General features: G+C 37.6%; 1 protein-coding gene across 2 annotated transcripts in view; it reads right to left on the reverse strand.

Moving 5' to 3' along the window:
- Positions 1–22,482: 22,482 nt before the first annotated feature.
- LOC150099224 (glutathione S-transferase 1-like) overlaps positions 22,483–25,157 on the reverse strand; it is a 31,140-nt gene continuing 28,465 nt past the window's right edge. For both annotated transcript variants that reach the window (XM_090404216.1, XM_090404215.1), the window contains one exon: positions 22,483–23,006. In XM_090404216.1, coding sequence (XP_090260342.1) covers positions 22,842–23,006 — 165 coding nt within the window. In that variant the 3' untranslated portion in view covers positions 22,483–22,841. The remainder of the gene's footprint in view (positions 23,007–25,157) is intronic.

Below are 25,157 nucleotides of genomic sequence, written 5' to 3' on the forward strand. Positions count from 1 at the left end.
GGCGAATGACCAAGATGGTCGTAGGTCTGTGTGATGCTCAATATGAGGAAAAATTGAAGATTTGTGGATTACAGAAGCCGGTTGAGCTGAGGATAAGGGAGGATATGACAGTGGCATATAAGTTGCTTAGGGGGAGGAGGGTTATGGGATTAATGTACTTGAAATATTTCAGTACGTGAATAATGTGAGGAAAACTAGACGTCATCCATGGAAACTGAGTAAGAGTGTAGTTCTCAAGGGAGTGAGGGACTAGATCTTTTGCTTGGTGAATAAGTGGAATACATTTCCAGAGTCAGCTGTGTGTACGGTGTCGGTGAAAGATTTCAAGGCAAAATGTAAAATATTGATATATTGTATAGGTCAGTGGTGTTCAACCTTTTTTACTACGCGAGCTACTTTTCTATAAAAAGTTATTCGGCGATCTACTCTCTTATATAGATCACGTTCCCCCAACCCGATATCTGATTACCACAAATAAAGAACTAAAAAAAAAAAAATACACAACTAAAAACTTCATTTGTGTATTTAAAAATGTATTTATCACTTTTAATTATTTTAATACAACAATTTTTTTTTAATTTTTTTATTCCAAATATATTTGGAATAAAATATTTATTTCTCTATTTTGGAAAACCAAAGTTAGAAAAAACTACAGATTGATTACAAACACACAAGTTACAGGAAATGCTGGATGATTAAAAAAAAAAAAAAAAAAGTTAATGTGAAATTTAGCCTTGTTTGGACCTCGCAATATTTTCATAGTCAAGTTGATATGAAGAAGTGGCCAATCGCAGACAATCATCCAAATGATCATTTGTAATTTGGTTTCTTAATTGATTTTTTATGACGGTCATATTTGAAAAAGCGGATTCTGACAAGTATGTCGATCCGAAACACGACAGAAATATTGGCGAAATATCAGTTAATATTGGGGATTTTTCATGTGCATACTTCCAAATGACTTCATTGTTTATTGATTTTAAATGTAAACTATTCTGAGTGTTTGTTATCCCAAGTTCTACTTCAGCTTGGTTTATATCAAACAGCCCACTAATTTTATTTGAAATTTCTGTGATGTTCAAGTTTTCTTGAAATGGATTATTGATAAAAGATACAATCACTTCGGTTTTATTGAAATATTTAAATCTTGAATTTATTTCTTCAACTAATTCTATTTCACGAATAAATTATTTTAAATCATGGCGAAGCATTTCTTGACTTTGTTCAAAAAATTTTAATATGGGAGATGTCTAAATTCGCGGTCATTTATATTTTTGTTTAATAAAAGTAAGTATTGTTGGAAAGTTTTTATCGAACTTAAACTGTCAATTAAATTTTTATCTCTACCTTGTAACTCTAAATTTAAATTGCTTAATTTCGCACAGAAATCTACTAAAAATGATAAGTGTAACAACCATCTTTTATCACTCAATTGTGGATAAATAACTCCTTTTTCATCAAGAAAAAATTTTATATCATTAATTAATACAAGAAATCTTTCTAAAAATTGACTTCTGGTGAGCCAGACAACAGAAGTTCCCTATCATCATCATCATCTGCCTGTAATTTAAATAACCGCGTTGCAGGGCTTTTCCTCGAACAGAATTTACAATTTTAAATGTAATATCCAAAACATCTTTTGTGTTTAATCTTTTACTACACAGCACTTTTTGATGAATAATACAGTGGTATGTTAAAAATCTGGATATTTGTCATCGTTTTTACATAATGAAATGAAGCTTGATTTATTACGTATCATTGCAGGAGCACCATCAGTAGTAATAGAAACAAGTTTAAACAGTGTAAGTTTGTGTTGTTTCACAAATTCATCAAATGTCGAAAAAATGTCTTCTCCCCTAGTCCTTCCCAATAATGGTACAATTTTCAAAAGTTCTTCTTTACTTGAATAATCTTGAAATACCATGCGAATAAATACCATTAACTGAGCAATATCAGTGAAGTCGTTTGATTCATCAAATTTTTTTTAATGAAAACGCAACACACTGGTGAATGTCTGACATTAACCTGGCCTGGAAACTTTTCTCCGGCAATTGGAACTCTTCCTTTCGGCAATTTGAAACCTTGTCTGCGGCATAGAAGTAGTCTCTCTCTAGCGACGTCTCGAACCGAGAAGCTCCTTTCTGGAAGCGGGAAACTCCTCTCTCTCCGATCCGGAATCCGGGCAGCCTCTCTGTCTCTCTGACAGCAATTCCGGAACCGGGACCCCTTTTGCTTGCTTCAGTCTCTTTTTATCATGCCTCCTCTGAGACCTCGCATGAAGTTTGGCACCCCCCCCCCAAAGAATCGGTATGAGTCTTTCATCTTAAGTTTGAAGTTCGGCATGCCTTTTGTTCCCCTCCGCTTTCTTTTGATTGTAAGTTGCTGGCCATCGGAAATTTGTTTGAACTCTTTCTGATTCGGTGATGTTTACACTTAGAGTCTGCAAGCCTTTCTCGTACATACAAGTTTCAATAACAATCTTTCTAATGCCGCCATGTACAGCTTCGGCGACAAAAACATTGCCTTTGTTTTTAACACTCTAACATATTCTTATTAAAGCAGTATATACAGTTTGCTTCAAATTACAAAAACATCTAATAGAAACTATACCGAGACAAAGTTTTATTTTTTTTTTGCAATATTCACATGGGACTTAACCTAAGTAAAAAATCGACGTAATATGCTTTGGAATATTTAATATTTAAGCTACAATCGAGTTTTTACACTTTGCTTATAATCGTATTCACTCGGCTCGCTGTTTGACTTCCACTGATCCAAATTCATTCATTTACTCGGAGTTATAAGAAAATTACTGATTTGACAATTTTAACGAAAAATAAATAAACAATAGCAATACGCTTAAAGCGAATTAAAAATAATGCAAAATAATGATAAATAAAATATTATGTTTTCAGTTTTAATTAAGTTTGTAAGTAAGGAGGAATACACAATAGATCGACCAAAAATCGCTCCGCGATCGACCGGTCGATCGCGATCCACGGGTTGAACACCCCTGGTATAGGTATTGATAATTGTTGATTAATGTTGTTGAAACGGACCTAAAACAGTCTAAAACATTCTTTGAAAAAAAAAAGGGTGGACAATCCTTTTCAAAAATTAAGTATAAAAAAACTGAAATAAGTATGTTGCTTTAAAATTTGACTGGACTAACTTTTTTTTCTTAAATTTGCGCACACAAATCAGCCTTTACATCCCAATGAAATATATTTTAACGAAATTAAATATGGTATGATTTGTGCGACAAATGACTAATTTTATATTTATTGTCATGTAACTATTTTTCTTTTTTAATAATTACTTCTGTTTTATTTATTCTTAATAACACTCATAATGTGATTTTCGTAATTATAAGTAAAGTAATTACTCCATGACGTGTGTTTTTTCTCCGTAAATTCTTCACATTAAATACAGTTAACTTAAAAATTACAGCAGGTTTATATATACTATATTAATTTAATTAGAAAACATTTATTTCAAATTCCTCGGTAGTATAGTGGTTAGAACTGTGTTCCATATTTGGGAGGTACCCTCACACCTCTCAAATATGGAACACGGTTCAAACATTCATAAAACACAAAGAACCCTTGACAGAACACACATTATACTGGTTAAACGAAGGTAACATTAACACAACTAAAGCAATCATCATTATAACAACCATGCTCGATTTGGACATACAGATGCGACAAAATCTACGGAAGGGAAACGGGACCAGACATACTCAGGAAAATAAACACCACATTAAAAGAAACAATCACCGATACCATAAACAGAAACAAAATAACAAAACACCAATGGCGGAAAATAGGTCTCATCTCAGAATTCGAAGAACAACTGCAAATCATAGAAATAAAGGACCCACCATAAATAAATACATAAACAAACCCATACACGACTTTTTGTAGAACGCGAAAGGATAAAATAGATATACATAAGCGAATGAAAAACATATTGTACACTTTTTCATTAAGCTGTATAACCAATTGTACATTGATTGCTTTATACTATAATTAGTTGTATTTTTGTGCATAATATTGGTTAACTATAACGGTTATAGTTTAGTTGTATGTATCAAAAATGTCAATGACAGTCTATATAGTGGAAGAGTGTGACGACAGTCTACTGATCAGCTGGGTAATCTCAACTCTATGCCAAATTGTAACCCTCTCTCTTATGTTAAAGCAACACTGCATATGTATATACAGAGTTGCAATCCAAACGAGATAATAATGGCGGAATAAACCATGTAACGGTGTACTGCAAAAACAAATTTTAAAGTAATTATATGTAAAGAATATGTATGATATGTAAAGTAATTATCCAAAGAATGGTGCAGTAGTCTAGGTGAAATAGACACTAAGCATATTATAATGATGTATATAAAAATAAAATATCAATGTAAAATGTTTCCTTTAAAATGCATGCTTTTAATAAACTATGAAAGAAATATTGGTAGTATAGTGGTTAATATCTCCGTTTGATACAAGGGAGATCTCGGTTCGATTTCCCACCGGAAAGTGAAATTTTTTCCCCCATCTCGTTCATGCATGTTTTCCGACTGATTGCCGTTATGTGACAACATCCTATTTTCGATACTTTGAAAAAAAAAAAAAAATAAATAAATAAATAAATAAATAAATAAAAATCATATAAGCGAAGTGGATATTATATCCAGCATTATTTAAAAAAAAAAAAAAGGAAAAACTCCAACAAAACAATGTCTCTTGTTTTATGAGCACGTAGGTGCGTCGATATTTCGTCATTCTCTGGACAATAATTCCCAAAGTTTCTAGAAACGTTCTAAAAAGTAGATATAGCAGAGGGGAGTTTGTTTTACTTTCGTCCAATGACCTACGTATCTGGAATTTTCGGTTTCGACACTTTTACGATGCAATACGAGGTTTAATTGCATTTTCCGTGACCCGTTTTCTTCACCTTGACCCAGCTCACTATCGTCGTCATACCCCGTGTCTCGCGGCGCAAAAGTAAAAAAAATAAAAAATAATAAATAATAATAAATAATAATGACAGTTATTGTAACCCGGAAAAATGGTACGAATAGCCGAAACGTGTTTGTGTCCCTTACAAACGAGGTCACGAGTTGAAAGTGAAAGAAATTAGGTTGATGTTTATTGAAATAGGATATCGACAAATATTTCATATTATATTTTACCAGAATTTTGTATTTAATTTTTAGGTAACAATTTAGATTACTTTTTTGAGAAAATAAAAAAAAAAATGAATAAAATTAAATAAATAAATATATTGTATCTTTCCACTAGATGGCAGCACATTCTGTAGTAAAATAAAAAAAAAACAATGGATACGTGTTGGAAACATTATATGAAAACGGTAGATTGAAACAATTAGCAGTTTTCAAATATTTCCAGCATTATTTGTGATTCATTTTACATTAAATTATCCAGAGTGAACTACAAATAGAAATTAACTGATTATCTTAACGTGAGTATTTGATTTCTGTGAACGTTTCGTTATGAATTGATATATACAAACTAATTATAAAATAAGTTTATTTATAAGTGCAATAAGGAATTATTAGAAACTTTGAGAGCATAAGGTGACAAAGTAGCAAATTCTCAGAGGTGTTAGGTGTTCAGTGTGCATTAGTTACTATTTGACATTAAAAGGTGGCAGCACTGTACTTGTTTCCGTAATTGATAACTGTATCAAGAAGAAAGAATAATATTTATGGGAATCGATGGCTCATGATTTGTTGCTTTGTTACCCACAATGCTTTGCAGTCGTGCGTGGAAACAGATATTTTGGGAGTTCATTTCCCTCATCATCGGCCTTTATAGTATAAAAGAGTGTTGATGGTCAGCAAGTAGTGAGAGGGAAAGAGATTGAAAGATAGAATATGATAGTAGGAAGTTATAAATTGGTCGACTGTCCTAAAAAAATGCTAAAATGAAAAATAAACATAAATTATCCGAAATAAATAAACAAAAGAGACCAAATGATCACGAAGACAATGTAATAACTTGATTAGAGAACCAAATGAACAGAAAAATAAAAAAAAAATGGGGGAAGAAACTGGCCCGAGTGGAACAGCTGTCAAGGAGCTGATAAACGGCCTCGATGATGGCCTTGCAGCTCGGGTTTAATCGGGTCAATCGCCTCCTATTTGTGAACTTTAAATCCAAAGAAGTATTTTATAAAAATAGGTTTAATTTCCCCTGTGTCATGAAATAGAAAATAGGTGGTTTGCACCATTTGTTAAGAATCTTCCATCCCCTAGCAGGTATCTCTCTCTTGTGCCAAGAACCTACGCAAGTAAAAATAAAACCCGCTGAGTACTTTCGCGTATATTCTATTTCCGTCCCGTCTCTGGGATTTTTTTCCCCTCACTTATTAGATATGGTACACTTCAGCGCATTTACAACGAAAATTACGAATTTTTGGGTTTTTCTAACAGGTGGAGGGAACTGTAAATATACGGACTCAGCAAAGGTCAGCATTGGGATGCTTAGTACATTACTGAGTCTTCGCCAAATACGCTGAGAGGTGGGGACAGAAGTAGAAGAAATGTCCCATCGTGTCAACGTTCTTGCAAACGTCACAGAAAGGATCGCACGGTCTGGGTCGGTATCGTGACTTTACCCACTTCACCGGAAGATGCCCATAGGCTATCCTCGAGGCCAAGTACCGGTGAAATGGTTGTCCCCAACTATTATTTATACTGTTGAATAATACCTTCGTGTTTGTTCTGAGATGCGGAGTGTCGTATCTAGAAAGCTGAAAAAATTCCCAGAATATCTTTTGTGATTTTAATTGAAGAACGTTTATACCACTTGTGGCAAACTTTTTTATGTAATTACATAGTGGATAGTACCACTCGGACGCAACCTCTGCGCGAGGACCAGCATGATCCGTGGTCCCGAAGTAGGGGAAAAAATGCCCAGAAAGTACTTAATCAAAGTTCCAGGTGCGTGGTTCGAACTTAAGGCCTTCCGTATGGTTTTAAATGTGTTTACATAGTATAGGTGTTTTATAGTGGGAAGCGAAAATCTCCCTTGGTTAGTTTTAGGTATTCTTGCCTAGTTTCATGCTTCCTACTATTCCAGAAAAAAATCTATTAGTGGGTTATAAAGTTAATTTTCTTGAACTTCTGTTATGCCGGTTATTAATCGTATGCATGAGCATCGGGGTGATGATTGTTTTTAATACTAAAGCCTGACGTAAAATGAGAAATAACTGGCCTTAAAAGGCTTTAATTTTTCGTTACAAGCATCCTGCAGCTTTCGGATGGGCAGAACCTGACTCCCCCAGTACTGTAAGAGGATGGACTAGCGGAGTAAAACCATACGGAAAACACGTTCTCTGGAAATTTCCAAATATTTTAATTTTTGTTTTTTCTGCATTTACGTGTAGACCACTAATCATGCTGAACTGCTGCAATACGCCAAAGCACATGTAGATAGAATCAGAGTTGAAACTACGTCATCAGCATATGCCACAATCTTGCTCTGTCTGGAGACTAGGGGTAACGGTATTCCTCTGACTGCGGGAGAGTAATCTATTTTTTTATGAAGGATTCTAAAGCTATTGAGAAAGGAGAGGACTTAGTGGGCACCCCTGCCTTACTCCTTTTTGCATACGAATCGGTTCCGAAAGATATCCGTTTATAGCTATGTAGGTGGAGGCCTCTGAGTTAATATTTTTGATTATTTTGGATAGCCCCGGTCCCACCTCAATTTTTTTAAAGAACGTGTTGCAAGTAGCTGTCCCTAATACTATCAAGTGCTTTTTCCAGATCAACTGAGAGAAATGCAAGTGGATGTTCCTTGTTTTTGGCGAGACGGGTAAGATCCTGGACGAAAAAGAGATTTAGTTCCATCGATCTATTCGGAACGCCATAAACCTGCGAGCTGGTTAAGACATTTTGGATGTCTAATTTAATGCGGGCGCAGATAATTTTTGTGAAAATTTTATAGTCCGTGTTGGTTAGGGAGATTGGTCACCAGCTATTTATTAAAGTGTGATCTCGGTCATTTTTTGAAATGAAAACTATTTAGCTTTTTAGGAAATCATTAATTTCCTAAACTTCGGAAAATTCCTAAAATTCCCACTTGCTAAAGTCGTCTCCGCGCCTTGCAGGTCAGAAAAAAGGCCGAGGTAATGTTGATAAAAATGTTGTAGGATTTCCTGAGACGATTGCAACAATTGGCCGTTCTCTTGGATCCGGTACACTGCTCGGTCTTCATATGCTGCCGCCCGCTCTTGGTTGTAAAATGCAGCAGAAGGCGTTTCTGTATATCTCAGAAACAATCTTGGTCGAAAATCGAAGTCATCAAGCCTTTTCTGTCGTTCTTCCTGTAATTCTATCTCTACTTGTCGGAGGCGATCGCTACAAGGGATTCCGATTCGCTCATTTCAGCGATACCATCCCAGTTCTCTATCACGATCCCTCACATATTTTCCTCTGTTGGTGCGCTTTTTCACGCCCACATCTTTGAAAGAGTTCCTTAGTCTGTATTTTGAAGTTTAACCATGCTTCCCAGTCCCAGCTGGTGTCCTTCCATCTATCGCATAGGTTCTGTAACTCACTGCTAAAAACACTGAGGAAAATGGGATGGAGCGTCCAAGGTCCTCTCGTGGTTTCCATGAGTTCTGGGAGTCGAACTTTCATCAGACCCGTTTTGTGGTCCGTTTTAAGAGACCGGTTACTGCAATATGCCGAATCCCAACTACGTGTGGCTCCAAAGTTTTGGATATGTAGAACCAATCCAGCCTTGTTGATATTCTACCACGGCACCACGTCTTTCTGGCTTCGGAAGGGTTCTACCATCTCCAAATATTAATAGGGTAGAAATTTTCGCAACAGGGTTTTAGTGCTGCAAAATCCTCCATTGTGATCCTTCCCACCTACCTCATATATAGCGAGCGTCCTCTGCACAGTTCCAATCACCCTCTACGATTAGCTGTTGCATCCCCAGTAGATACTGTCCTAAAGATGAAAAAAACCATTTCGCTGGTAAAGACTATTTGTGAAGAACATACACTGTGAGAAACCGCGTTGTTTAGAAACAAAATAGTATTACAGAACAATAATTAGCCCCTTAGCTGACTGCATGACAATTGACAATTGACATTTATGTCTTTAGGGGTGAAGCAAGATGCTTTTCATATTCCCCACTATCTGTTGCGGTTACAGTAAGGGTAAAATTTACGAGCAGTTTGCTCGCCCTGAATGGGCATGGAGATTATGTATCGCTATAGGAGGCTAATATAGCTTTTGGTCTTCTATATTTGAATATGTCCGTTGGCTCGTATGCTGCAGCTTGTTGAACCAAATCGTTGGGATGTGTGGACGTCTTTAGAAAAAATTTGGAAGCTAAGGATTGTAGATAAGAGAGAATATAGGGAATATTTGTGTCTCTGTGGAGTTGGCTGTTTCTAACATACCACGGGGCGTTAAAAATCATTCTCAAGCACTTGTTCTGCACTCGCTGTATCTTAATAATGTTAGTATTAGAGGTGTGGCTCCAGGCTGGAGAGGCATAGGTGATTATAGGACGAATCGTCATCTGGTATAGCTGCAATTTGATTCTGTTGCTGAGTTTGCTATTTCTATTAATTAGCGGGTAGATCTGAGCTATGGCTTTAGATGCATTTGCACATGCAGACTTGATATGTTGGTTGAAAGATAGCTTTTTGTCGAGAATCACACCCAGGTAATTTGTTTCTTTCTGCCAGGGAATTTTAGTATTGAATAGTAACACATCTCCTGCAGGAGACATTGGCCTTTTTGAGAAAAGAACCGCTGAGCTTTTCACGGGGTTGACTTCCAATCTCCACTTGGAGAACCAACCCTCCAGCTTTAGAAGATTTTCTTGAAGCTTTCTGGTAACGAAGTGGGGTCTGAGAGATCTGGTTAGTATTGCCGTATCGTCCGCATATAGTGCTAAAATGGAAGTCATCGGATTGTGTGGGATGTCTGACATGTATACAGAAAACAGCAATGGAGCCAGTAGAGATCCCTGCGGCACTCCAGCAAAGATATGGCGCTGGGACGATGTAGAACCGTTAATTTTAACTTGCATTGATCTATTCTGAAGATATGAACGGATTAGATGAACCATTTTTAGTGAGATACCGGCTGAGATAAGTTTGTGCAGGAGTCCAAAATGCCAGATTTTGTCAAATGCTTTAGATAGGTCTAGGAATACAGCTCCTGTCCATTGGCGCCAGTTGTAGCTGGTGGTGATATATTCCACAATTCTGTGGATTTACTGGGTAGTACTATGGTGTTGTCGAAAACCAAACTGTTCTTTAGGGAGGTTGTTTATGTCATTTACTGAGGTTTGGAGTCGTGAGAGGATGACCTTCTCTGCAACCTTACCCAGATTGGAGATGAGACTGACTGGACGATAATTCTGCGGTAAGTGTGGGTCTTTGCCTGGCTTATGTATAGGAATCACATCAGCCATTTTCCAGGTGGAAGGAAAATAGTGAAGTTTTAAGATTGCATTTATTATACTGGTCAGATGCACTATAGCTTTTCGAGGCAGCAGCTTGATCACCCTGTTTGAGATGCTGTCTGGTCCAGGAGCTTTATTGTTCTTAAGTTTTTTAATAATATCATACAATTCAACAGGTGATGCGGGTGCAATATGTATCCAGCACTGGTATCCGGGAGGTTTAGTGCATGCCTAACCTGTCTGTGGATTTTGTACAGATGATTGAAATCAATGTTGTTATAAGAAGGTTTGCACTGATCCTCAAGATTTTTAAGTATGGCTTCTGCCTTATCTGCATCTGTGTGGACTAGGCCCTGGTTTGAGATTATAGGGGGGAGGATCTGTTTTTATTTTTGATGTTTCTCAGTAGGCCCCAGATAGAGGTAATCAATAGGTGAGATAGAGGCTAACTTTTTATCCCAAACTTCATTTCTATGTGTTTTAAGTGCATCTCTTACTGCTCCATTCAATCTGTTAAGCACTGCCTTATCCTGAGGTGCACGAGTGTTATAAAATCTCTTTCTAGCTCTTCTCTTCTCTCTGATCAGGTCCATAATGTCCTCAGGCAAACGATCAGGCTTGGGAACAGGTTTCTGGAAGGTTGCAACCATTAAAGTGGACTTAATCTGTTGGGTGAGGCTAGTCACTGCAGATTCCACATCTTCTGGTGTGCATATGTGAGGGACGGGTCCTATTTGATCCCGAAGTGCTTTAGACAATCTCTTCCACGATATGCCTGAATGAGAAGGAGGAGACAGGCATTCTTGTTCTCCCAATTGCAGTAGAATTGGGTTGTGATCCGACGACAGCACGTTTAGTGATGTAAGGATGTACTGTAGTTTAAAGTCTTGCAGGATAGCTATATCCAGGATATCAGCAGTGCCAGATGTACTGAGATGAGTTGGTTCGGTATGTCCAGCCACAACAGCATGGTTTAATCCTGTGTAGTTAGAAAGGATGCGACCATTTTTGTTAGTAGATTTACTGTTCCAAGCAGGATGCTTTGCATTGAGGTCTCCAGCAATGATGACCGGTCATTTTTTACTCCAAGGATGGCATCCAGATCTGAGGTCAATAATGTCTTTAATGGAGGGTTGTATGCAGAAAAAATTTTGAGGTTTCCAATTGAGTTTGTGAGAACATTGATTCCTGTGATTTCAAGGTTGGTGGTAGTAGGGTTGGTTATTGAGTGATGATTGATATAGTTTTTGATAAGGGTGGCTGTACCTCCACCTCTATACCCAAGCCTGTCGTTTCTGTAAATCTGATACCCTCTGATTTTCAGGGTATCAGCAGGCCTCAGGTGAGTTTCATTAATTAGCAGTATATCTGGGTTGTATCTATTATTAAATTCCTGGATTTCTAACAGTTTGTTTTTTATACCGTTGGCATTCCAACCGATAATCCTAAGAGGGTTTGGGACGATTTTTTTTCTATGCATCAGAGAGTGCAGATAATATGGATTGGGTTTGCTGTAGGAATCTTTTTGTGACTCTTAAGGATGGATTTGAGTTGCTGAAATCCTGCAGCATGTTTGCAAGAGAAGAGGTGATAACAGCTGATAGATTTGAGTGTGGATTATTTCGGTTCTGGGTTTGCACTATCTGTTTGGAACGCGCCACATCAGCGTATGTTTTTACTTGATGTTGAAGATTCGTTTTCTTAAGGGGCTCAGTTAATGATGGGCGAGCACCTGTTGTCATGTTTTCACTCTTGGAGAACTGAGTAGCCTGAGCTTCAGGAACTCTCGCACTTGATGACGAGGTAGATTGATGACTTGGATCATTCCATCTGTTTTTGGGGTCTGACTGCATGCAACAACAACAACGTTACTGGCTTGCTGGGTGAAGCATAAAATGCTTTTTATTTTCCCCTTTATCTGTGTGGAGAAGCTTGATGGGGGAGGTTGTGAGACTTATGCTCGCACTTTGTGAATTGTGGAGTTAGCTCTGTTCTGCTGAAAGCAGGATTGCCTTGGGTCTTTTGTGTTTTTGATAGTCATGTTCACTATAACTGGAAGCTTGTCTGATTAGTGGATTGGGATGAGAATGTGCCTTGCTGAAGAACCTTTCCGCATGGTCATGAAGGAGAGAACGGATGTCAGGGGTTCCGGTTTCTCTGTGGATCTGCGTGTTTCTGACGAACCATGGGGCGTCTAAGATCATCCGCAGGCATTTGTTTTGTATCCTCTGTAGTTTCAGGATGTTAGATTTGGATGTGTGACTCCATGCCGGGGATGCATATGTGATTACTGGTCGAATTACCATCTTATATAATAACAGCTTGTTGCGTTTATCCAATTTGCTGTTGCGATTGATCAGGGGATAGAGTTGGGCTATGGTTCTCGATGTCTTTGTGCCTATGAGCTTGATATGGCTGTTGAAATTCAGCTTTTTGTCTAGCTGTACTCCAAGGTATTTGGCTTCTGCCTGCCATGGTATCTTTTTTCCGAGAAGTTCAATATCATCTTGGATGAAGGCTTTGCGTCTGGTGAAGAGTATAGCTGAGCTTTTGACGGGGTTTACTTGTATCCTCCAGTCGAAGAACCATTTCTCTAGCTTTGTGATAGTATCCTGGAGACGACTGATGGCCAGGTGTGGGCGGAGAGATCTTGTCATTATGGTTGTGTCGTCTGCATATAGGGCTGTGATGGTAGTCCTCAGGTTCTGTGGAATGTCAGCCACGTAGATTGTGAAAAGTAAAGGAGCCAAAAGAGATCCCTGAGGTACTCCTGCCAGGATTTTGCGCCTAATTGAGATGGTGCCTTTTATTTTTATCTGCATGGATCTGTCAGTGAGGTATGATTTTATTAGACGGGTAAGGTTTGTTGGTATGTTGGCCTGAATGAGTTTACAGAGTAATCCTTGATGCCATACCTTATCAAAGGCCTTGGCAATATCCAGAAAAACTGCAGCTGTGTGAAGGTTCCAGTTGTATCCTTGAGTGATATGCTCCACTAGTCGGTGTATTTGTTGCACTGTGCTGTGCATACGGCGGAAGCCGAATTGTTCGTTTGGAATTATTCCTATTTGGTCTGATTTTCCTTGTAGTCTTGAAAGGATAATTTTTCCAGCAATCTTTCCTAGGTTGGAAAGCAGGCTTATTGGACGGTAGCTTTGCGGGAGTTGCGGATTGTTTCCTGGCTTTTTTATTGGTATGATGTCTGCTGTTTTCCATGCAGTGAGGAAGTGTTGTATCCTCAGTATTGCATTGGTTATGTTAACCAGGTGCATAATAGCCTTTCTAGGAAGTAATTTGATGATTCTGTTAGTAATTCCATCTGGCCCTGGAGGTTTTTTCTTGTTTAGATGTTTTATGATGTTGGTTATTTCAACTGGAGTAGTGGGGGTGATGCTGACTGGTTTGTCTTCGGACTGACTTAAGGTATGCTGGACCTGCTGGTGGACTTTATATATGTGGGTGATGTTTATATTATCATATGACGGGCTGCATTGTTTTTCTAGGTTTTCTGCTATTGCTTCTGCTTTTTCTTTATCAGTGTGCGCCGTTCCATGAGCAGTTTGCATGGGCGGTAGGGGATTGTGTTTAGTGCGCAGAATCTTCAGAAATTTCCATATTGTGTGATCTTCTGGGTTGAGTGATGATAGTTTATTGTCCCAATCCTGGTTCCTGTGGATTTGAAGTGCTTTTCTGACTTGGTTGTTCAACTTGTTCAGAGTTTTCTTGTCCTGTGGGGCTCTTGTGTTGTGGTATCTTTTCCTGGCTTTGTTTTTTGTTCTGATGAGGTCCATTATGTTTTCTGGGAGCCGACCGGATGGGTGGTTGGTTGCAGTTTTGGTGACTGTTTCTAGTGCTTTTTTAATTTGGCTTGTTAAATTGCTTATTGCTTCATCTATGTCTTCTTCTTTGTGGATGATTGGTACAGGACCAATGTATTCTGGTAGGATTTTAGCTAGCCTATCCCACGATATGAAGGTGTGCTGGTGGGTTAGTTGATCTTGCGTGCCAAGTTTGATCAGTATTGGGTTGTGGTCGGATGATAGTTCATTGAGCGTCTCTAGTTTGTATTGATAACTGATGTTTCTAAGTATAGCTATGTCAAGTACATCTGATCTGCCATGAGGGCTGTAATGAGTGTGCTCAGTGGGTCCTGCTACCACAACTGAGTTAAGTGTTGAATAGTTGTGTAGTATGCGACCACTTCTGTTGTTGGTGGTGCTGAACCATGCTGTGTGTTTGGCGTTCAAGTCACCTACTATGATGGTGGGGTCTGTGGTGCCGAGGACTGCATCCAGGTCTGTTGTCAGTAGAGGATTGCTTGGTGAGTTGTAGGCAGCAAATATCTTTAGGCTTCCAGCATTTTTTGTGTGGACTTGTATTCCTGTGGTTTCCAGGTTTGTAGTTTGTGGGTTGGATATGGCATTGTGGTGGAGGTATGGTTTGATGTAGATGGCAGTGCCTCCCCCTCTGGAGCTGAGTCTATCCGTTCGGTATATTGTGTATCCTCTCACTTTTGGGTTGTTGGCAGGTCTTAGGTGGGTCTCGTTGATCAGCATTATGTCCGGATTGTGTCTTTGTGCGAATTCCTGTAGTTCTAATGTCTTGTTGGTGAGGCCATTGGCATTCCAGGCTGCAATTAGAAGCGAGTTAGGTTTTACTTTTGTTTTATTCATAGTTGAGTGCTGTGAGTATGGAATGGGTTCCTTGCAGGAATCTCTTTGTGGAGGATGGAGTTGGGTTTGTTCTGCTGAATTCCTGGAGCATAGTGGCTAGCGAAGAAGTCAGTATTGCTGTGATGTTGGAGCCTATTTGATTGCTTTCTATTGTGTCCTTTGGGCGAGCTGCTTCAGCATAGGTCTTGGTGTAAGGTTGAGCCCTTTCCTGACTTTTATGGCTTGGGTTTTGATGGTTTGATGACTGTGCAGCAGAGATGCTTTGATTGGTGGTCCAGATAGGGGGAGGTTGGACGGGTCTTGTAGTTCCGTGATTTCTGGGATGGTGGCTGCATCCTTTATAGTTTGCTGGGTGGGGACCTCCACAGTTGGCACATTTGGCTGGTGTGGTTCTTGCTTTTGTGCATGTAATGGTTTGATGCTTCTCACCACACTTCAGGCATCTGAACTCGGCTTTACAGAGTCTTTGGGCATGGCCAAACTTTTGGCAACGATGGCATTGCCCTGCTGATGCCCTTTTCCTGAGTGGCTCTGTTGATATTTTAAGTCCACAGACTGCAGTTATGTCATAAATTTGTCTTTGAGTATTCTGTATCTCAACCAGTACTAATGGCATTGGTTGTTTATCGGATCTGTACATCCGGCTGACTTTGATAGGTGATAGGCCCTGCTGGGTAAGGTCAGCCACGATCTCCTCAGAGGTAATGCCTTCTGTGACACCTCGCAGTACAACCTTTAGATTTCTTTCGCTGCTTAGTGCGAAGGTGTGGTACTGTAGTTTGTTGTTATCCATCATTTTTGTTATTCCTCTGTAGTCTGAGACTGTTGTTGGTTGAATTTTTACACCTTCGTCGGTGTTTTTGGCCCAGGAGTATCCAATTTGATGTTCTCTTAGGTTTCTTGCAACTGTGGTCCATTTTTCCTTTTCACGGAGAATTACCGGGGGGACCTTTTCCCTTTTTTCCGGGACTGTTTGTGAGGTAGTTTCGTTTTCCACATGATCTTCCTCGATTCGCCGTCTCTTGCCCGTCTGTTCACCTGTGAAGACCGTCTGACTGGGGCTCTCGGGCAGGGAGATGGATGTGTCATTGATCTCTTCCACTTCGCCGTCCATATCATCGGATTCTTCCGGTTGGGTGTACAGGTTTAGGAAACCTGGCCATTCAGTATCAAATTTTTTAAGCAGTAATTTAAACAATTTTAATGCTTGTTCTTTGTTTAGATGCTCTAGAAGATCAGTAATATTATCCATGTCTGCTTTATTTGTTGTTATATCTAGTAGGTAGTGATCGGAAAATTGCTTATGATCGCAATTAGAAATCCCGCAGGTCTTGAGACCTGCCAGCAGAAATTTTGTAGAGGATATTGCAGATGGAAAGGATTGCCAGCAATATCGAGCGATTAGCTAAATGTACAAATCAATATTTCAGAAAATGAAGAACGCTTACCTCTATATATACATATATATCATACAATTCACCATCAAAAATACACAACACGAAACACTAACACGCGAGACGCCATCTTGTTCCTACTCGAATCATTAAATTCCATATCCTGACTGCATGCAAGAATTGGTCACTGAAATATATTTTTAAATCGAAATAACTAAATAGGTGTGTGACATAAATCGAAAAAAAATTAACATTTAGTTAATTCATACTCTTTCTTTTAATTTTTGAAATACTCCAAAATAATGGATTTTCTTTCTTTTTTTATTTTCTTTTATCTTTTTCTAGAAACAGGTCAATCATTTCTGTGATTTCTTCCTTTTTTTATCATATGATTTTCATATTGATTGCTAGCTAACAGCAACGGTTAGTGCGAAGTTTTTCCTGTAGGTGTAGATAAAAATAGATTCCTTGAATGATCCGTTGTTTATTTCAAATTTTAATTTGAAGTTATTAAAATAAAACTTGGAAATAAACGTTTTCATTTCAAACTCAAGATCATTTCGTGTTTAATTTGAAGCTTTCAAGATCTTGCAAAATGTGATTGGATGTTGCTGTGTTTTTTAAAATAAAAGTAAATGGGGAGCAAACTATGCTTCGAAAAGAAAAAAAAACTATTATAGAAATTTTAGAGATGTTCAAACTTACTTTTGGGAGAAAATAAATCATGTAAATGAATATGAAAACTGAAGAACTGTTCCTATCATCTCAATTGTAAAATCGTTGAGGGGGAAAGGTCCAGAGCTGTTTCTCCTTACATCGCCTCAGACCTTTGGTTGTAATAAATTAAAAGAGATACACACTAATGGTTATTCGACATTTCTGAATGATGCAACCGAGCTTCCGTAGCTCAGTCGGTATAGACGAAACCCTTTGGTTCGATTCTCGTCCATGACGTGATATGGAACAAATAAATGATATGGAACAAAGCATGTCATAAGCCAATAGCACTCTACGCTGAAATGTTGGAGACTACAATACTAGAGAGTCCAGCAATGGTATGTGGATATGTTGAAGGAAGAATGGTTCAAAATACCTTATTCATATTATCTGGTAATGAGTATGCCTAGGAGAATGCAAAGTGTGATCAAAACGAACGAAAACCCACTCGCTATTTAAGATAAGTGTTTGGATTTCTCTGAAAATCGTGCTGTCCCAATAGCTTTTTTCAATGCCTTGTATACTTTAAATAGAAAACACCCTGTGGTAGATTCATCTAGAAGAAATAAAATTAAAAAAATAAATAAATTCGCTAACGCCTTTTATTCGCCAAAAAGGAATTGGCAAGACCGTTTTAGCTATAACTTTTGGAGACTGAGTGAGAGTCAATATCCATCGTTCGCCACAGATTGCTAGCCCAGAGTATCATTGATTATAAACGGTATCCGGTGAAGAGAGTATAATAGACAACTACCGCCATCTCCTAGTCGCAAACGCGTATATTATTGTCTGATACAGTGTGGGTTTTACGATCGATTTTCGTGAGTTGGGGCACTAAAAACCAGAGTTTTCGAAAGAAAAAAAAAAAAACCTTACGTGTCCGTGCCAGAGATCGAAAAGGATTGAAAAAGTTCATCTAATTAAATTATTGGTAAAAAATTCTTCTCACCAATAATTTATTGGTGAGAGGAATAGAAGTAAATTAGAATAGCTTTCTTTGGAGAGCCAAATGGTATGGATGTGAATGCCATTTCCATGGACTAAATCGCACACAAAATCTTTTCACTTCATAATCAGATTACATTGTCAACAGCAACTACTAGGTGATTAAATTAATATACTGTACTCGTACCTAAACATTCTAAAACTTCCGTTTATCAGTTAAGAATAACCACCAGTTCTGAAGTGGTTTCATATGTTATTTTGTTTTCCAAATCGGCAAAACAAAGGCGATAGCTATGTGTATGAAAAAAACAATATTACACAGACGATATCCATATTCATGGATTTTTTTTATCACAATACATCACAATCGGTTGAAAACGGCCTCGGTTAAGTACTCTTTCAATGGATCAAAGAGACGGAAAATGCTGGTTGAAAAATTAAGCTGTCTGGAGCAGAAACTCATTTCTAGTACTACAACTACTCACTGTTCTTCTTGGGCACCTCCAATCGTTGGCAAAGGCATTAAACCAAACCTATTACCATAACGTGATATTTATTCCATGCACTTTTGCGAAATCTGCCGATACATTTTTGCCATTGTGGCACATTTGCCATAAAAAATTACATCACTGATTATCTCTATGTCCAGGATTGATTCCAGTGATTTTGCTATTTTACAACGATGAAAGATGACAGGCACCTCAAGCTGGCATCAGAGAATGCATGTGGTGTCATCTAGTGGTTGGATGAGGAAATAGAAGCCTTTTGTTTCTATTTCCTCATTTGTTTATTTTTAATTTGTCTTTATTTGTTTCTTGATTAAAATATTTTGTACGTAACAGTTCATTGTGATCATTCCTTTTCGATATTTTTTACGGAATTTTTCATAGGTCGCGGAACAATAAATATTTTATTTGGAATGCCATATCAACTAAGGAACTTTGTCACTTCCCATTAAATAAACAAAAACAAAAAAAAGTACTTTGCCTGTAAAAAAAATGTTCACAAATGCCTTTTCTTTCAATTTACTCTTTATGGTCTGTTTTCAATAGCAACGATTAGATATCTTAGTTTAACTCCGGGTACTCCTGTTTTCTCCTTAATGACATAAACATGTTTTCGAATATATTCGGTATTAATATCATATGTCTGTAAAGATGTATAATTTGAGTTTAGTTAATTTATGAAGTTCGTGACATTATCATCTTATAAATTATCCATAGCATATGAATCTAAGTCACCCACTAAACACAGCAGAGATGTTCAAATTCAACAGCATCGAACACCTAAACATTTAAAAGAAATCAATAATTTGAAATATATGTTCAAATATGCAAATTATCATGTTTTTCATCTTAAAATTTCGTTGCCACTAAAATGCAGTGTTTCATAACATATCAGCTATTACACTACACCCCTTTCAGAGATATCTCCCCAAAGAGATATTCAAAATTATCTCTTAAAGAAAATGTCACCATAATTAGTATTAACATTGGGTAGACCAACAAGAACAACGTTACTGACTAGATGAGTGAAGCAAGCATGCTTTTCATAATTCCCCTTGATCTGAATAAAGAATTTAGTGATGGTTTTGAGCTTTACTCTCGCTTTGAGCTTTGGGGAAACTGAGGTTAACTGTGTTCAGCTGAGAGTAGAATCCACTTGGGTCTTTTGTGGTTACAGTAGATTGCTTTGTTGTAGTTGGAGGCTTGTTTGATTAGTAGGTTTGGGTGCGTGATTGTCTTGGTGAAGAACGTTTCAGCTAGATTATGAAGGACCGAATAGATTCTGGTCTCTTGATGGATTGGGCGTCTAGAATCATCCGTAAGCACTTGTTGTGAATTCGCTGCAGGTTTAGAATATTTGATTTCGAGGTATGGCTCCATGCTGTTGAGGCATAAATAATTACAGGACGTATCACCATCCGGTATATTAGCAATTTGTTTAGTGTGTGAAGTTTACTTCTGAGGTTTAACATTGGGTAAAGTTGAGCTATTGCTATGGATGCCTTAGTACCGATGAGTTTGATGTGACTGTTAAATCGGAGTTTTTTATCGAGTTGTACTCCGAGATACTTGGTTTCTCTCTGCCATGGAATCTTTCTCCAAAAAGCTAGATGCCATCTTTGATGGAGACTTTTCTTCTGGACAATAGTATGGCTGAACTTTTGTGAGGGTTTACTTGGATCCTCCAATCCGAAAACCATTTCTCCAGTGTAGAGATACTGTCCTGAAGTCGCCGGATTGCCAGATGGGGGGCTGAGAGATCTTGTTAGTATTGCCGTGTCATCTGCATAGAGGGCTGTGATGGTTGTCCTTGAGTTTTGTGGAATATCTGCTATATAGATTGAGAAAAGTAGGCGGGTCCAGCAAAGAGCCTTATGGACCTCCTTCTAGGATTTTGCGCCTTGATGAGATAATTCCATTCACTTTCACCTGCATGGTTCTTTCGTTGAGATATGCATTGATTAGCCTTATGAGACTTGTTGGTATGTTTGCTTTTGTGAGTTTGTAGAGAAGGCCTTAATGCCGAACCTTATCGAAGGCCTTTCCAACATCTAAAATTGCCGCGGTAGTGTGCAGGTTCCAGTTATATCCATGTATGATGTGTTCCATTAGCTAGTGGATTTGAACAACTGAATGAACAACTCGGTAGAAGCCGAGTTGTTAATTCAGTTGTTTGGAATGATTCCTAGTTTTTCTGTTGTTTCTTGTAAACTTGAGAGGATGACTTTTTATCTGATTTTTTCTAGGGTGGACAGCAGACTGATGGCCCTGTAATTTTGAAGAAGTTGAGGATTCTTTCCTGGCTTTTCAATCGGTATGATATCAGCAGGTTTCCAGGCTATGGGAAAGTGATTGAATGACATTATTAGGTTAGTTATATTGACAATATATACATTGGCCTTTCGAGGGAGCATCTTTATGATTTTGTTCGTGATACCATCTGGACCAAGAGCTTTTTTGGTATTTAAATGCATTATGATATTAATTATTTCTGAGGGGTAGTGGGAGTGATGTGATCAGATTAGTCCGTTGTTTGTCTTATTGTGTTCTTAACCTGTGGATGGAGATTATAAATGCGAATAATATTTAGGTTATTGTACGAAGGCCTGTATTGCTCCTCTAAGTTATCCACAAGAGCTTCGACTTTGTCCTTATCGGTATGTACCGTTCCATATTTAGTCAGTCCATACCCCATTCCATATGGGGTATAGACTGACTTTTAGTATGAAGGCTTCTTAAGAATTTCCCGGTTGAATGATCCTTTGGGTTCCCATTCTTGATATCTGCGTTTTTGAAGAGCGTCTCTGACTTGACTTGTCTGTTCAAGTTATTTAAAGTTGTTTTATCTTGAGGGGCTCTTTCTAGCTTTGTTTTTTGATCTGATTAGGTCCATGATCTCCTCCGGGATCCGTTTGGGCGAGTCGATGATTGTGGTTTTGGTGACTAATGCTATTTCTTTATTGAATTGGTTTGTTAGGGTATTCACGGCTTCGTCGTTTCCTACTTTTTGTGGATGATGGGCCAATGTGCTCCGAGAAAATTTCAGATTGCTTGTCCCATGCTATGAAGGAGTGTAGGTGAATTGATCATGCGTGCTTAGTTTTGAGCAGGATGGGGTTATGATCTGAGGATAGCGCGTTGATCGTTGCGTGTAGCGCTATTGGTATTGATATTTGATGTGTCTGAAAATGACAATGTCTAGTATCTGAACTGCCTAGGAGATGGTGTGATAATGCAATCTGTGGAACCTCGGATGGAGACCCCATTTGATATTAGTAGGGGATTGCTTGGTGACTTGTAACCTGCGTAGATTTTGAGACTGCCAGCATTGTTTATGTGCACCTAATTGGATAAATTATATAGTCCTTATAAAAATTGGCTTAAAGGGGCGAAGCAAAAATGCTTTTTATCTTCCACTTTATCTGTAGAGGACAGTGTAAGAATAAGGTGTTATTGAGCTATATAAAGCTCTGATCATGGCAGGAGGGTAAAAGCAAGAGCCGAGTTTCAGTTAGAACTTCATTGGCTACAGCATTGCCATCCATTACCCTCCCAGGGTACCCATTTTAGTCGCCTCGTTCGACATGCATGAGATACATTGTTGGGACTATTCTTATCCCGGCCACCACACGGGTACTTTTATATTTTTCACATCAGTTCTGTTTTATGGTTTGTATATATAGCTGTATAATAATATAACATAATCATTATAAAAGGTGATATTTTTTACTATATAATAACATAATATAATAATTATTATTATGTTATATATTACATCATAAAAACACTACAAAAGCATCGGTTTCCGTGGTGATCAATTTCATATTGACGCATAACATCGAAATGGCGAACTATTCGTTTTTTTAAAAAAACAAAATCACTACGTTTATAATCATAATTCTCGAGAAAATAATAGCTTATGGCTGAAATTTTCAATAAGACATTACTCCTATTGTTCTATTTTAATAGCCACTGAATGTCGAAAATTAATACCGTATTTTTCAAAGAACAAGAGAGTTAATTAATAAGTAGTTAATTGTTAATAACCGAACTATGAGTAAATCTGTTGTAGCGCTATCAGACCGGAAGCGCCATCTAGTATTATTAGTGGGAGATATTCGATTTATGCATTTATTTTTTATTTCACAACCGTATTGATTCTATCTCTTCTTCTTCATGATTTCCGAGATGTTTTCTTAGTGCTCGTAGAGGAACAGTATTTACCTCGTAATCATAAGGAAGTTCCCACCTTAGTTTCCAAAACCAGTTCCTTATGTTGTAATGTGAACCGAAATCGAAACCAGCTGCCTGAAAAAAAATCATAATAAAATAAATAAATAAAAAGACATATATTTATTTACTAATTTGCACTAATTGTGTAAATATATACATAAATCAATGAGTCTTGACTGCTGGAGGACTTATATAATAATAATAATATTAATAATAATTTTTTTTAAAATTTTTTTACCATTTTTATTATTTCTCAGATAAATTACATACATTATAGGAACACAATTACGCATAACAAATACAATGGTGATTATTACAGTCTTTGCAATTGTACACTCTATATATACAATATCAATGGATATAATCACTCTATATTGCATACTTTTGTTACAGTTATTACATACATTACTTACATTGGTTTACATGTGATACGTACATTACATGCATTTGGTTACATTTGATACATCTCGGATGAGAACTAATTTCTCTGCTTTCATCCTCGATGTTTATATGTATGCTTATATGAGGATGACACCAGTTGGTTATTATTTATTGTTTTTTTTTTTGCTGTGTTGGGAAGCTACGAAATCTATGATTGAGAAATTCACGCACGCGCATTCACACACACACACACACACACACACACACACACACACACACACACACACACACACACACACACACACACACACACACACACGCACACACACACACACACACACTTGAAATGTATTGATGCGTCGCTGAACTGGAAGCCTGAACGAATATATTGTGTTTCATTAAGTTTGTACGGTATTTTGGGTGCGTGTTTCTTGTTCATAGTATGTCCTTGAGCTCTTTTCGGGCTATTGTAGTTTGTAAGATTTCTGTATTCAAAAGGGAATTTGTTTATCATGTCGGAGATGTAGAAGTGTAGTGTGGCCTTTCCATAGTGATTATTGTATTTATATGTGATATAATTGGTTGTCTGAGATATGTGTTTCTGACTGTCCTGTAGTTGGCGTCGAAATAATGTTTTAGCAAAGCTGCATAGTGACATAAATGTTTTGCTGTCAGTATTTTGTGTTCTAACATTGCAGTGTATATAAAGTCGTTTTTGTCTCTTTGTTCCCAAAATATCAGTTTTATCATTTTGTACTGTAGCGACATTAATCTATTTAATTTGTAGGGTGCACAGAAAGCATACGTTGTTATAGCGTATCTTAGTATATTTTGGCATACTTTGTATATTAGTGTTTTTAGGCGTATGGGAATTATGTCTTTTAACCTGTAGAATTTGCCACTTATTGTTCGCAGTTTGTTGTGTAGATGGTTTATGTGGCTATTCCAGTTTCTATCTGCATCAAAATAAATTCCAAGGTATCGTATTGTTTCAACCTGAGTGATTTTGCTGTTCTGTGTTTTTTTTATATTGGAAAGTGGACGTTGGATGGTTATATATTTGTTATCAACTGGTCGAGTCAGTGAATTTCTAAATATCATTAATTTTGTCTTATCTGAGGTTAGGTGTATGGAGTTTTTCGTGAGCCAGTCTATGATCAGATTTATGTCATGTTGCATATTTGTTTGGGCTATGCTTGCGTTATTATGGATGGATATTATTGCTGTATCGTCTGCGTATTGGAATATCTTACCTTTGAGTGGTAGCTGATTAATATCGTGCGTATAAATGTTTAACAGAGTTGGGGAGAGTACAGCTCCCTGTGGGACTCCACAGGTTATTGGTAGCTCTCTGCTTCGGTTTGACTCGATACGTATGATATGCTTTCTATTTTGAAGGTAGTTTGTAAACCACCTGTGAAGAGGCCTGTCTATTCCAACATGCCTCAGCTTTTCTAACAAGGTTTGATGTGTGAGTGTATCGAATGCTTTAGTTAGATGAATAAAGACTACCATGGCAATTTTGTTTTTGTCTAAGGCGGTATTAATTACGTCTGTAAAGTCTTCCAAGAGAGATGTTGTTCCCTTATTTTTCTGAAAACCATATTGTGTTTTGGGGATAAAATGAAAGGCCTCTGTGTATGCTGTGCTTCAGTATGATCCGCTCCATAATTTGATTGATAATTGGTAATGTTGCTATGGGTCTGTAATTGCTGATTAAATTTCTTTTTCCATGTTTGTATATGGGTGTGGTTATGGCGATCTTTAGCATAATTGCTATCTGTCCTTTTTTAAATATTTATTTATTAATTTTAGTAGAATAGGACTTAAACTAATTCGACGTTG

The sequence above is a fragment of the Typopeltis vanoorti genome, chromosome 14 (assembly GCF_054136105.1).
Source record: "Typopeltis vanoorti isolate ZY-2024b chromosome 14, IOZ_Tvanoo_1.0, whole genome shotgun sequence".
NCBI classification, from domain to species: domain Eukaryota; kingdom Metazoa; phylum Arthropoda; class Arachnida; order Uropygi; family Thelyphonidae; genus Typopeltis; species Typopeltis vanoorti.